At 57.4% G+C, this 12,485-nt stretch overlaps 1 protein-coding gene across 5 annotated transcripts in view; it reads left to right on the forward strand.

Annotated features, from left to right (window-relative positions):
* SMARCA2 (SWI/SNF related BAF chromatin remodeling complex subunit ATPase 2) overlaps positions 1-12,485 on the forward strand; it is a 178,232-nt gene that overhangs the window by 82,972 nt on the left and 82,775 nt on the right. For all 5 annotated transcript variants that reach the window (XM_075559865.1, XM_075559866.1, XM_075559864.1 and 2 more), the window contains 8 exons: positions 411-541; positions 712-769; positions 1,549-1,649; positions 3,558-3,705; positions 5,627-5,790; positions 7,635-7,701; positions 8,599-8,709; positions 12,009-12,251. In XM_075559865.1, coding sequence (XP_075415980.1) covers positions 411-541; positions 712-769; positions 1,549-1,649; positions 3,558-3,705; positions 5,627-5,790; positions 7,635-7,701; positions 8,599-8,709; positions 12,009-12,251 — 1,023 coding nt within the window. The remainder of the gene's footprint in view (positions 1-410; positions 542-711; positions 770-1,548; positions 1,650-3,557; positions 3,706-5,626; positions 5,791-7,634; positions 7,702-8,598; positions 8,710-12,008; positions 12,252-12,485) is intronic.

Raw genomic sequence — 12,485 nt, forward strand, 5'->3', positions numbered from 1 at the left:
CAGGTGAGCACTTTAACCACTGCGCATCCAGGTCACCTTTTCCCATGGAGCCCCTCAAGGGTGCAGTTCTGCATTCTAACACACCGGGGCACCACAAATCAGAGCTCAGGGTGACGTCTTGGCTTCCACACCGGGCTGCTACCTGCAAGATTAGCAGTTCAAACCCACCCTCTGTTCTGCAGGCGCATGGCGAGGCTGTCTGCTCCCATGGATATTTATAGCCTCGGAGACCCAAGGGAGCAGTTCTAGTCTGGCCCAGAGGGTCTCGATGAGTCGGAATCTACTAGCTGGCAGCGAGTGTGGGGAGGACACGTTGGGTTGGGAGGAGACTGCTGAGCATAGCCCCCAGCCCAGATCTGAGGATAATGTCCCTGACCCGAGTGACCCAGTGTTCTGTGTCCGCCCTCCAGCCCATCGATGAGAGCAGTCAAATGAGTGACCTGCCGGTCAAGGTGACCCACACGGAAACAGGGAAGGTCCTCTTTGGACCGGAAGCTCCCAAAGCCAGCCAGCTGGATGCCTGGCTGGAAATGAACCCAGGGTAAGGCGGGGACAGGACATGTGGGGCAGGGGCTGGTGGGAGGAGGCGTGGGGCGTGGGGGTGGGGGTAGGGCTGGCGTCTTGAAACCTGTTGGGGAGTGGTTGAGGGTGCGACCCCACTTGCCATGGGGACAAGAAGAACCGGGCTTCCTTACTCTCCCTTTCCTGTAGCTACGAGGTGGCCCCGCGGTCCGACAGCGAGGAGGGCAGCTCTGATTACGAGGAGGAGGTAAGTCCGAGGCCCCGGGCTCATGTCTAGTGGTCAGGCCAGCCCCTGCGCCCTTCTCTCCTTTCTCACCTCCCAGCCTTGGGCCTCACTGACCACTGGAGCTAAGGACTGATACGTGTTCATGGGGCCGGCTCGGGGTGCCCTGGTCGCTGGGTGGCTCGTGGCCCACGGGAACTTTGGTGAATTCCACATGTGCTTGGCACACTGGAAAAGGGAAGCAGGCCTCTGTGGTCCAGGGGTAGCCTCCTTCCCTCCCACCCGGGAGGCCCACGTTCAGTTCCTACTCAGTGCCCGGCCCCCTGCCCATCAGTGGGGGCGTGTGTGTGGCCGTGACGCTGGGCAGGTTTTGGCGGAGCGGAGAGGCCTGGCGGTCTGCTTCTGAAAATCAGCCCATGAATTCCCCACCGCCTGGATCAGAAAGGTCTGGTTTGCAGTCAGTTTACAGGGATGGCACCATGGCCAGACAGCGTCTCCCCGCTGGGACCTGGGGCTGCCATGAGGGTGGGTGGTGACCAACAGTTCTCAGGTCCCCACGTCCCCCAAGAGGGACCTTTTCGTGAATGCAGATGCAGAGGTTAAAGGGCGAGGGGATTGTTGAGGATTGTTCCAGCCGACTTTACCTCCGCTCCCCTTCCTCAGGCCGGGCCTCTTCTTTCCCTTGGGAAGGCCAGTGTGTCCTCAGGTCCTCACGGGTTCTCAGAAAGTGCCAGTGGCAGCCAGTGAGCCCCTGGCTGGAAATGCATCCCCACCCACCCCATTCTTTCTTCCCCCCTCCCCAGGACGAGGAGGAAGAGTCTGGGAGGCAGGACACAGAGGAGAAGATCCTTCTGGACCCCAACAGCGAAGACGTCTCTGAGAAGGACGCCAAGCAGATCATTGAGTGAGTCCCCTCACCCACACACCCCTGCTCCTGCCCCCAGTCTCTGTCTCTCTGTGTCTCTGTCTCTCTGTCTCTCCGTCCCTCTGGGGTACGGGATTTTCTTCCTGGGAAGGAGCAGGTTTTGGGAAGGCTGAGCAAGTGATTCCATGTTGGACTGTACCCACGAGGTTGTGCATTCTAAACCCCCTCCTGCCAAGAGTAGCGGTCTCAGGAGCTCACCCTGCCCTGTCCTATAGGCTCGCCACGAGTCAGAACCAACTCCGTGACAGGGAGTTTGGTTTTGGTTTTTTACAAAGTGCCCCCTATTGGTCACGTGTGGTCAAGCAGGCCTGCATTCAAATCCTGGTGACCGCTTTTTCTGTCCCATGCCCCTGGGCAGGCGGTATCGCCTCAGTGAGCCTCCTGGTTGCCACAGGCACCGTGTGGGCATGATCATAATGGTGACGTAGCAGGTCACAAGGAACCCTGGTGCCACAGTGGCCTTTACTGTCAGCTGCAGTCTGCAAGGTCAGCAGTCACACCAGTCACTCCGTTGGAGAAAGATGGGGCTTTCTGCTCCCATAGAGAGTGACAGTCTCAGAAACCCACAGGGGCAGTTCTGCCCGGTCCTGTAGGGTCGCGGTGAGCCAGCATCGACTTGACGGCAGTGAGTTCCAGTCTTGAGTTGGGCTGCTACCTGCAAAGTCAGCAGTTCAAACCCACTAGCTGCTCTGAGGGGGAAAGATGAGGCTATCTACTACCATTTACTGTCTTAATAACCCACGGGGGGGGCATTCTACTCTGTCTTTGAGAGTTGATATGAGTCAGAATTGACTCAATGGCAGTTGGTTAAATCCAGGTTCACATGAGTGTAGGAAAGGATCTGACAATCACCAGGATGGTGTTGGAAATCAAGGATGACCCCCAGGAATACAGCTCAGCCCTGGTGGCATAGTGGTTGCATACTGAGCTGCTAATATGGAGGTCAGCAGTTCAAATTCATCAATTGCTCCAACAGAGAAAGACGAGGCTTTCTGCTCCTGTAAAGATGGACAGACTCAGAAACCCACAGGGGCAGTTCTACCCTGGCCTATCGGGCCGCTGTGAGTTCACATCAACTCCATGGTTGTGAATTCACACAGTTGTGAAAGAAGTTCTGCAGGCACAGTAGCTGAGTGCAGGACTACTAATCCAAACATCAATGGTTCGAACCCACTAGCCGCTCTGTGGGAGAAGGATAAGGCTTTCTGTTTCCGTAAAGCTGGATAGGCTTAGAAGCCCACAGGGGCAGCTCTCTGTGGTCAGAATCGACTCCGTGGCAGTGGGTTTGGCTTTGACTGCACAGTTTAGGGGAAGATCAGAATAGGGTTACAGCTCTCACTTCCTAGTGGGCTCAGTCCCTGCTCAGGGCACCTCACGCCTCCACCCACCCATCCCTGGGTGCTCGTGTGTGGCTGTGATGCTGAACCCGTTTCAGCGAAAGCTTCCAGATGAAAAGACTAGGGAGAAAGGCCTGCAAGACTGCCTCCCAGTGGATCACGCAGGGCTGATCCACCCCTGACTGTGGGGATGTGTGCGGGGTGGGGGTCACTGTGCGTCAGGGGCTCCCTGCTGGCCAGCCTTCACGCTCATAGCTACAGTTAGCCAGCTGCAAGCTTGTGTTGTGGCCGTCAGGTCGATTCCGGCCCCTGTGGACGGAGCAGAGCAGGGCTGCCCTCCTTGGGGTGTTCACAGCGGTGAGCTCCTGGGAGCAGATCACCAGGACTTTCTTCCGAGGCACCCTGGGGTGGGATGAACCACCAACTGTTCTGAGGATCATCTCCGAGCACACCCCGGGGGTGGCTTCCAATAACAGCGCTGATTCACCAGATGTGGGTGGCGGACAGCGCGCACACAGCTGCCCGCCCTCACACCCACCCCGGTCCCCAGGACGGCCAAGCAGGACGTGGACGATGAGTACAGCATGCAGTACAGTGCGCGGGGCTCCCAGTCCTACTACACGGTGGCCCACGCCATCTCAGAGCGTGTGGAGAGACAGTCGGCCCTGCTCATCAACGGCACCCTGAAGCACTACCAGGTGAGGCCTGCGCCCGCCACCTGACAGGGAGTCCCCTCCGCCCTGCCTGCTCTGCACAGTGTAGGCTTGCAGGGTTTCCACCCGCCCCACAGAGCCTGGGGCACTCTGAGAGCGCTTCTGTCTCAGCTCCTTCCCCAGGGCCTTTCCTCCTCCTCGGGAGCTCTGGTCCTGCTGTCAAGTCTACAGGGGGCTCCCAACTACCAGGTCGATGGTTCTAACCCACCAGCCGGTCTGAGGGAGTAAGACGAGACTATATGGCTCCATAAAGAGTTATGGCCTGGGAGACCCCATGCAGGCTCGCTGTAAGTCAGCAGTGACCTGGTGGCCATGGTTTCGGTTTGAGTTTTGGTTCTGTTTTCTCCTGTCTGGCTCTGGGATGGATTTGTCATCGATTATGTTGTTGGTGGGTGCTCTCCAGTTGGTTCCAACTCAGCGACCTTAGGTAAAATGGACCGAAAACAGTGCCCGGCCCTGCCCCCTCCTCACCATTGGTCCTGTGTTTGAGCCCGTGGTTGCTGTCACCGTGTTGGTCCATCTGGTCAAGGGCCTTCCTCTTTTTCCACTGTCCCTCTGCTTTACCAAGCAGGATGCCCTTCTCCGGGGACTGGTCTCTCCTGGCAACAAACTCAAAGTAGATGAGACGGAGTCTCACCATCTATCCTCACTTCTAAGAAGCATTCTGGCTGTACTTCTTCCAAGACAGATCTGTTTGCTCTGTAGGCAGTCCATGGCGCTTTCCCCGTTCTTCACCTGCACCTTTGTTCAAGGGCACCCCTTCTTTGCTGGTCTCCCTTGGTCAGTGCTCAGCTCTTGCACGCCCGGGAGGGCGTGGCAAGGCAAATGCCATGGTTTGGGCCAAGCGCTCACCTTAGTCCTCCGAAGTGACACCCTTGCTCTTCAACATGTTCAAGAGACTTTGTGCAGAGAATTCGGATGTCTCCACTGAGCACCTATAACCATTGTGCTGCAGGGCCCTTCACAGTCAAGAAAACCCAGCCACACGCTTTTAAAATACGGAGGTTTGGAGCCTTATGTAGAAAGAGATGAAGGCTTTCAACGAAGGCCCCACGTGACGCGGTCGGATACATGTTTGGCTGCTAACCGTATGGTCAGCAGTTCAGCACCACCAGTTGCTCCAAGTTATAAAGAGGAGGCTTTCTGCTCTGTAAAGACGTGCTGTCTCAGAAATCCCCAGGGGCAGATCTACTCTGCCCCTTGGTACAAGGCCCTGTGAGTTGGGATGCAGGTAGAGGCTGTGAATTTTGTGCTTCGCATGGGAATCCAAAGCTGACCGTCCTCTTTCTCAATGTTGTGTCCAGGTGTCAGCTGCAGGTAGCTACCCTTGGGGGGCACCCACACTGCAAAGTGGCTTTCTCCTCCCAGGACCAGATGGGTGAGGGCCAAGCACCCTCTGAGTCCTCCGCCATCCCGTTCCTATCCAAGAGGAGAGCGGATCCTCCCCCTCAGGGTGGGCTTCCATTACCAAGAAGGCTGTCCCTAACCACCTGCGACCTTCCCAGCAAACCCACCTGAGGTCTGTCCATCTGCCTCTCATCCTCTGTCCCTGGCTCTTTTGTTCTTGGGTGTTGGGCACGGCAGTCGCCGGGCGCCTCTTCATTTATCATCATGCTCGCTCACCTTCGACAATGGAGCACTGGGCTGGACGAGCGAGCGGCCAGGCTGTAACAGCCCTGCAGTTCCCTGCAGCCGGCTGCCACCCCTCCACCCGAGCACCGCCCAGCAGCCACCAAGAGGTGGGCGCAAGTGCCAGCTCAGAAGGTCAGCCCCTTCCATGTGGGTGCCACCCCCGGCCCACGTGGGAGCTGCTGAGATGGGAGAAGCAGCAGCCTTCTTGCAGCTGGTGTGGGCATGGGCTTCCTGCACAGACCCTGGGTGACCAAAGCCCCACTCCGTTGTACAGCTGCAGGGCCTGGAGTGGATGGTGTCCCTGTACAACAACAACCTGAATGGCATCCTGGCCGATGAGATGGGCTTGGGCAAGACCATCCAGACCATCGCCCTCATCACCTATCTGATGGAGCACAAGCGCCTCAACGGGCCCTATCTCATCATCGTACCCCTCTCGTAAGTGCCGCCCTGCGTCCAGCGGACCCCCTGCCTCTGCCCTCCCGGGAACCTGCCCTGGGAAGCAGCCTGTCCTTGGGGGAGGGGGGTGCTGCCCGGGCAGCTGGGCCCAGATTACGTTTCCCTGCCTCCTTCACTGGCTACTACGCCTTCAGCAACACATAAGCATCTCACAGCTTGCCAGCCAGATAGCCAATAGAGGTGTCCACTACCACGGGCCTAGTGGCCTGGGGCGGGTGGGGAGATTTTTAAATAGGTCTTTGATTTATTTATCTCTTTTAAATAGCACTTTCAGCACACCCTCCTATTTATGCTCGTAGAGAAGGTGTGTGATCATAGACAGGCATGCTCCCATTCCTGTGGTGTAACCGCTCGTCCAAAGAGGCCGGCGGTTTCCACCCACCAGCTATTCCGAGGGAGAAAGACGAAGCAAGCCGCCTGCCACCCTAAGGATCGACAGCCTGGGACCTGTGGGTGTCGGGGCAGTTCTGTTCTGTGCCAGAGGCTCGCTGTGGGTGGGCTTCAGCAGCGGCTCCATTCCTTTACATTTTCTCTTCTCGTGATGCCTCATTGTTGTGGGGTGCGGTCAGGTTGATGCTGACACACAGTGACCCCCAACACCAGAGTAAAACTGCCCCTAAGGGGTTCCTAGACTGGAGCAGGTAGCCCGGTCTCTCTCCCATGGAGCAGCAGGTGGGGGTGAACTTTCAGCCTACAGGTGAGCTGCTGAGCGCATCACCACTGCACTGCAGGTATCCCAGAGTGAGCGGCCTGCCATTGGTGTTGTGATGTGCCGTCCAGGTGAACCGCACACATCTCCAGCCCAGGTGACAGTGGAGAGCCGGCCATTAGGGTTTCCCAGGTTGGAATGGAGGCCGGGGTCAATCACCAGGCCTTTTCTCCTGTGGGGCCACTCGTGGAGCCACTCGTGGATTCGAACCAGTGATCTGTGGGTTAGCAGCCCAGCACATCGCCTCGACAGAAGCCGTGACCGCTCCCTGCTGGCTGTGCAACTCGTGGAAGGCTCCTCCCAGGTGCCGGCGTTCTGTCCGGCTTAGACCTCGAGGAAGAAGAGCGGTCCTCAAAGTCCCTGCCCTGGAGCCAATGCTGGCTCACAGCCACCCTCCGGGACAAGGCAGAACTGCCCCCGTGGGTTTCCGAGGCTGGAGCTCTCTGTGGGAGTAGAGAGCCCCGTCTTTTTCCTGCAGAGTGGCTGGCGGTTTCGAACTGTGCAGCCCAAAGCGTAATCACTAGACCACCAGGGCTCCCTCTGTTTGACCGACCCCCAGTTGCGTCTGCGTGAGGGGGGCCATCTGAGGGCTGTTTTTAATGTCTGTGATGGGAGTCCCTGCTCTTTTAGACGGCGCCTGCTTGGATCGCCATGTTGGATCGACACTTTGCATCTGGTCCGCATCTGGCACACAGTCTAGCGTGTTCCTGACAAGGACCCTTAAAGGGCTTTCTTTTTTCCTTCAGTCCTTCCCCATCCCCTCCACCCCCGCCACCCCCACCCTGGCGCCTGCCCTCTCTGGCAGATTTATTGAAGGCCGCCACGTGGGACGGTCTTTTCTTTCTCCTGGCTCATCACTTCTCTGAACTGACTCGGCTGTTTCTCACTCCGCCTGGGGCCGGGGGCGTCCGACGCCCGTGTGCAGCACGCCTGGTGGCAGTGTGGCTGAGGAGGGTTTGCGACGGCCCATGCACGACGACAAGCCATTCCGGCCCTGATCCTGAGCCAGCCTTTCCACTCCGACGCCTTTCACGTCACTCCGTGGCAGGGCTGCACCGTGTGTCCTGCGAGCCTGTGGGGTGGCCCCGCACACACACCTGTTCTCCCTCCGCAGGACCCTCTCCAACTGGACGTACGAATTTGACAAATGGGCTCCCTCCGTGGTGAAGATCTCTTACAAGGTGCGGGAAGCTGTGTTTGTGGGGTGAGGGGGCCCCCTTCCCCACCCCTCCCAGGCCCTGCACACCCTTGGGCATGTTCGGTGTCAGAGCTCTGTCATGTGTGCCTTGTGCTAAACAGCTGGTGTCTGTCACCCGGGGACGACAGTGGCAGTCCAACGTCCTTACTGTCTGGGTCTCTGAAGAGAGTCAGACATCACAAGGACCTGCACCCTGCCCCACCCTGGCTGGCTAGCCGCACGTGGCTCCCCCAGTGCCCAGAAGCCAGACAGTGATGGCCCAGGTGCCAGCTGATCTGCTCTCCTCAGGGGGCTTTGGGCAGAGCTAGGAGGGGTCTCCACTCAAGGATACCCCCAGTTCCTCCTTCTCCCCTTCCCCTTCCTCAGGAAGACCACTCTGGGAGGGTCTGGGATGTGTCAAGACATGCCTGAGTTTGCAAGCCCCCCTGAGCTCAGTGGGGTAGCAGCTGTGAGTGTGAGTATATGTGTGTCTGAAGGGGTGTGTGTGTGTGTGTGTGTGTGTGTGAGAGAGAGAGAGAGAGAGAGAGAGAGAGAGAGTGTGTGTTGTATGTGTGTATGAGTGTGAGTGTATGAATGTGTATGTGTGTGAGTTATGTGTGTGAGTGTATATGGGTGTATATGTGTATGTATGTATGTGTGAGTACATGCGAGTATATGTATGTGCCTGAGTGTATGTGTGTGAGTGTGTGTGTGTGTGTATGTGTATATATGAGTATGTGTGTGTCCGTGTAAGTGTGTGTATGAGTGCATGAGTGTGTATTGTGTGACTGTGTGTGTATGTGGGTGTGAATGTGTGCACATGTGTGCAGATGGGATGCGGTCCCATCTCCTGCGCTCCGACCCCCCTGGGCAGTGTGCATCCTCTCTCTCTCCCCATCAGGGCACCCCCGCCATGCGCCGCTCCCTCGTCCCCCAGCTGCGGAGTGGCAAGTTCAACGTGCTCCTGACGACGTACGAGTACATCATCAAAGACAAGCACATCCTCGCCAAGGTACGTGGACAAACCACAAGCTCCTCGTCTTCCTGTGGGCGGCACACCCTTAAGGACCAGGGTGTGAGACGCAGCTGTGTGGCTCAGTTCCTGTTTGGAAAGTAGCTGCCCAGTCACTACCCCCCAGAACACGGAGAGTGTCCCAGAAAGCCCTCCCTGGGGATCCTGCCACACCTGTAGCCCTTTCTTTGTTTCTGCCCCACCTCTCCTGTTTCTTCAACACCCTCCAACCTCCTGTCTCCTTCAGAGTCAGCTTCTTTAGCAGCGAACACTATTTCCTTGATGTTTTTCCTGCAGTATATTCATCTTGGGGAGATTGACTAGCTTTTCAAACGTACAGGCGTATAAAGCCAAACTCACTACCATCAAGTCCGTGCCGACTCATCGTGACCCTATAGGACAGCGTAGAACTGCCCCTGTGGGAGTAGAAAGTTCTGTCTTTCTCCCTTGGAGTGGGCTGGTGGTTTCGAACTGCCAACCTTGAGGCTCGCAGCCCAACACATAACCACGATGCCACCAGGGCTCCTACAGGAGGGTAACACAATCCCCAAATCCTAAGCCCAGGGTGGCAAGGGTTAAGCATAGAGGTCAGTGGTTCAAACCCACCGGTCCCTTTAAGAATTGATAGCCTAGGGAACCCTCTGGGGCAGTTTGACTCCCTCGTGCAGGGTCCAGAGAGTCAGCACTGACTGGACGGCCAAGGGTTCGGTTGGTTCTTGTGTCCCCGAGAAGGAGCCCAGGCCCTCAGTGGGTGTGCGTCCATCTCTTCGGGTCTCCGCTCTCAGTTCTGTACGTAAGGAACTGCGGGGTTACTGAGTTAGAAGAGAATGCAGTGGCTGGGTCACCTTTGTGTCTGTCCTTTGACCTGTGTCCTCTGATGCCCTCCCCCTGGCTCCACTGGCGTGTAGAACAGGAAGGGGAAGGCTGCTGGCTGGCCCCTCTGGGGGTCTGGGAGCCCAGATGGGCATCTGGCCCTGGCCCGCCGTCCTGTAGGCATTGGCTGGGTCCCGGGGACCCTCCTCCCTCCTCTCACCGTAAGGAGCTGTGAACAATGTCTCTGGCGATGGCTGGAAGGCCAGGGGACAGAGGGGATAATGGTCCAGCAAGGCCCTCTCACCAGCACGCTTCCATTTTGGATGTCTTAAAATGGGGTCCCCTGAACCAGGCTCCTGAGGCACATGTGACCTGGGCTGAGCTGAGCTGCAAGCCCAGGCTGCCTGTTCTTCTAGCAACTTTTCCTTCGGGGGACGAAGCTGGAGGCCCAGATTTCTGAGGGAAACGGTCCCACTTTTAAGTGTTAACATGAGTCGAGCTGTCAATAGGAGGACGCAGCCGAGCACTGCGCCGAGCCGTAAGGCCAGGCTCAGCCACGCTCCGCTGCAGAACGCTGGGCACGAGGCAGAGACCTCGACGTGTTGCCAGTGCTGGTTGCCATCATGCCAGCTCTGACCCGCGGAGGCCCCGGGAACTTTTCTGTTTTACATGAATTGGGAGTTGATACATATGTCCTTTCATTCCGTAGTTTAGTCGTGTCCCGCGGAATCGTACAATTGCTACCGCAATCAATTTCCAAACATTCGTTTTCTTCCTGAACTCCTGGACATCGTCTCCCTTGTACAGCACCCCCTCCACCACCACCACTGTACCCCCTACTCCCCGAAGCCCTTATTCTACTTGCTGTCCCTGTGGGCTCATCAGCCCGGAGTTTCAGATCCCGAAAACCAGAAAAGCATACAACACAACTTCCAGAGGGTGGCCTCTGAGATACATCCACATACGAACCCTTTGAGGCTTCCTAGTGTCACAGAATGAAACGCTGGCCGATCCTGCCCCGTTTTCACCACCACGGGCCCGTTGGGGGCTACTTTTGCAGTCATTGGGTAGGGGGCCTCCTGTCCCAGCACCATGTCAGGCACTTTCCCATTGGAATCCACCGGGCTTCCCTGGAGTATCTTTCAGAAGTAGATCACCCAACCTTTGCTGGGTGCGGGAGCACTGGTGGAGGAGGAGTTACACGTTGGGCTGGCAGCTGCAAGCTTGGCAGTTCGAAACCACCAGCCGCTCCTTGGGAGAAAGACGGGGCTTTCTGCTCCCGTACACAGGCACCGCCTCGGAAAAGCCCACAGGGGCGGTTCTACTCCGTCCTGTGGCCCTGAGTGGGCACTGACTGGACTGCAGTGAGTTGCTTTGACATGTTGCTGTAGCACTGGACGCTGGCCCATCATCGGTGTTTCCAGTACCAACCGAGGATGGGACAGAGAATGGGAGCTAGACACAGAAAGGGAAATGAGCCCCTTCCGATTTATGGAGGGACCTGCTGGTGCCCGCCTTCTTGGGAAAGCCAGTCATTGGCTTCTGTGGGGGCCTCTGTACAACGTGCCCTTACAAGGCACACAGTATGATCTGGGGAAGGAGCATGATGTCCCATTAGCAGTCGGTCCACTGGACGGAGAGAGGTGGGGTCCAGTCCTGGCCCTCCCAGTGAGCACAGAGGAGCATTCGTTCTGAGACCGAGTGTCCTGACTGGTGAAGGGTCTGTGGAGTCAGCTGGTCGCTACAGAACACCACTGCTTTCGTATTTCTATTGTCTTCCCCCACCCCAGACTGTGGATTGGGTATTTACAGAGCCCCTCGGTTTCCCACGCACCGGTTTCTATTGGTCCCAATCCCCTGGATGTAGAGCTCTCTTCCCCTCCACCCTCGGGTTCCTTGTGTCTGTGCGTCCTTCTTTGCCGTCCCGTCCTGCCTTCTGGGCTTTGCTTGGGTCTCATGCTGCCCTCGTGGCTTCATTTGATTGACTTTTCCAGGGTGGTGGTGGTCCCTGGATGAGCCTGTGTGTCCACTGGCTGTAAGGTGATCGCTGGGGACGCAAAGGCAGTCCCAGGTCTGATGGGTAGCCAGGAGCCACAGTCCTGGCTTTCCCATCAGTCTCTGTCCAACCAAGCCAGTCTTTCACATGGTTCTGAATTTCCCTCGACATTTTTCTCCCCCTCCATCCAGGACCTGCTGCAGCCCCAGTCAGAGCCATGGGTAGCAGTAGCCGGGCACCTTCTAGTTCCTCTGGTTTCAGGGTAGAGGATTCCACCGTGGCGTGACATTCCCTTCTGGTGTATCTGGTTAAAAATGTTCTCGGGCCTAGAGATTGGGCACCCACCCAAGTATTCTCTCTTGTTACCCGGCAGAGCGGAGGGAGGGTTTGTAATGACATGGCGCCTCACTGTGCACCATGTACGGCCCGTCACCACTCACCTGCAGTGAGCACCTGGGCTCACTGGCTCTTGCCGCCATCTTCCTTACAGATCCGCTGGAAGTACATGATCGTGGACGAGGGCCACCGAATGAAGAATCACCACTGCAAGCTGACCCAGGTCCTCAACACCCACTACGTGGCTCCGAGAAGGGTCCTCCTGACGGGGACCCCGCTACAGAACAAGCTGCCCGAGCTCTGGGCCCTCCTCAACTTCCTGCTCCCCACGATTTTCAAGAGCTGCAGCACCTTCGAGCAGTGGTTCAACGCTCCCTTCGCCATGACTGGAGAGCGGGTACTGGTCCGCCCATGGGGTTTTCTTCTTCCTGCCGCAGGCCTACGGTGAAATGGGATAGCCCCAACCCCTGCACCGGACTCTCCTCCCCCCAAACCGCAAAACAAACAGGCTCACTGCCCTAGAGGCGATTCCAGGGAAGAGGTGCGCATGCCACGGGTTATCTTGGCTCCAACCCTGCATGCGCTGCCCTTGAGTCGATGCCGACTCCGAGTGACCCTGAAGGACAGGGTA

The sequence above is a fragment of the Tenrec ecaudatus genome, chromosome 10 (assembly GCF_050624435.1).
Source record: "Tenrec ecaudatus isolate mTenEca1 chromosome 10, mTenEca1.hap1, whole genome shotgun sequence".
NCBI lineage: Eukaryota > Metazoa > Chordata > Mammalia > Afrosoricida > Tenrecidae > Tenrec > Tenrec ecaudatus.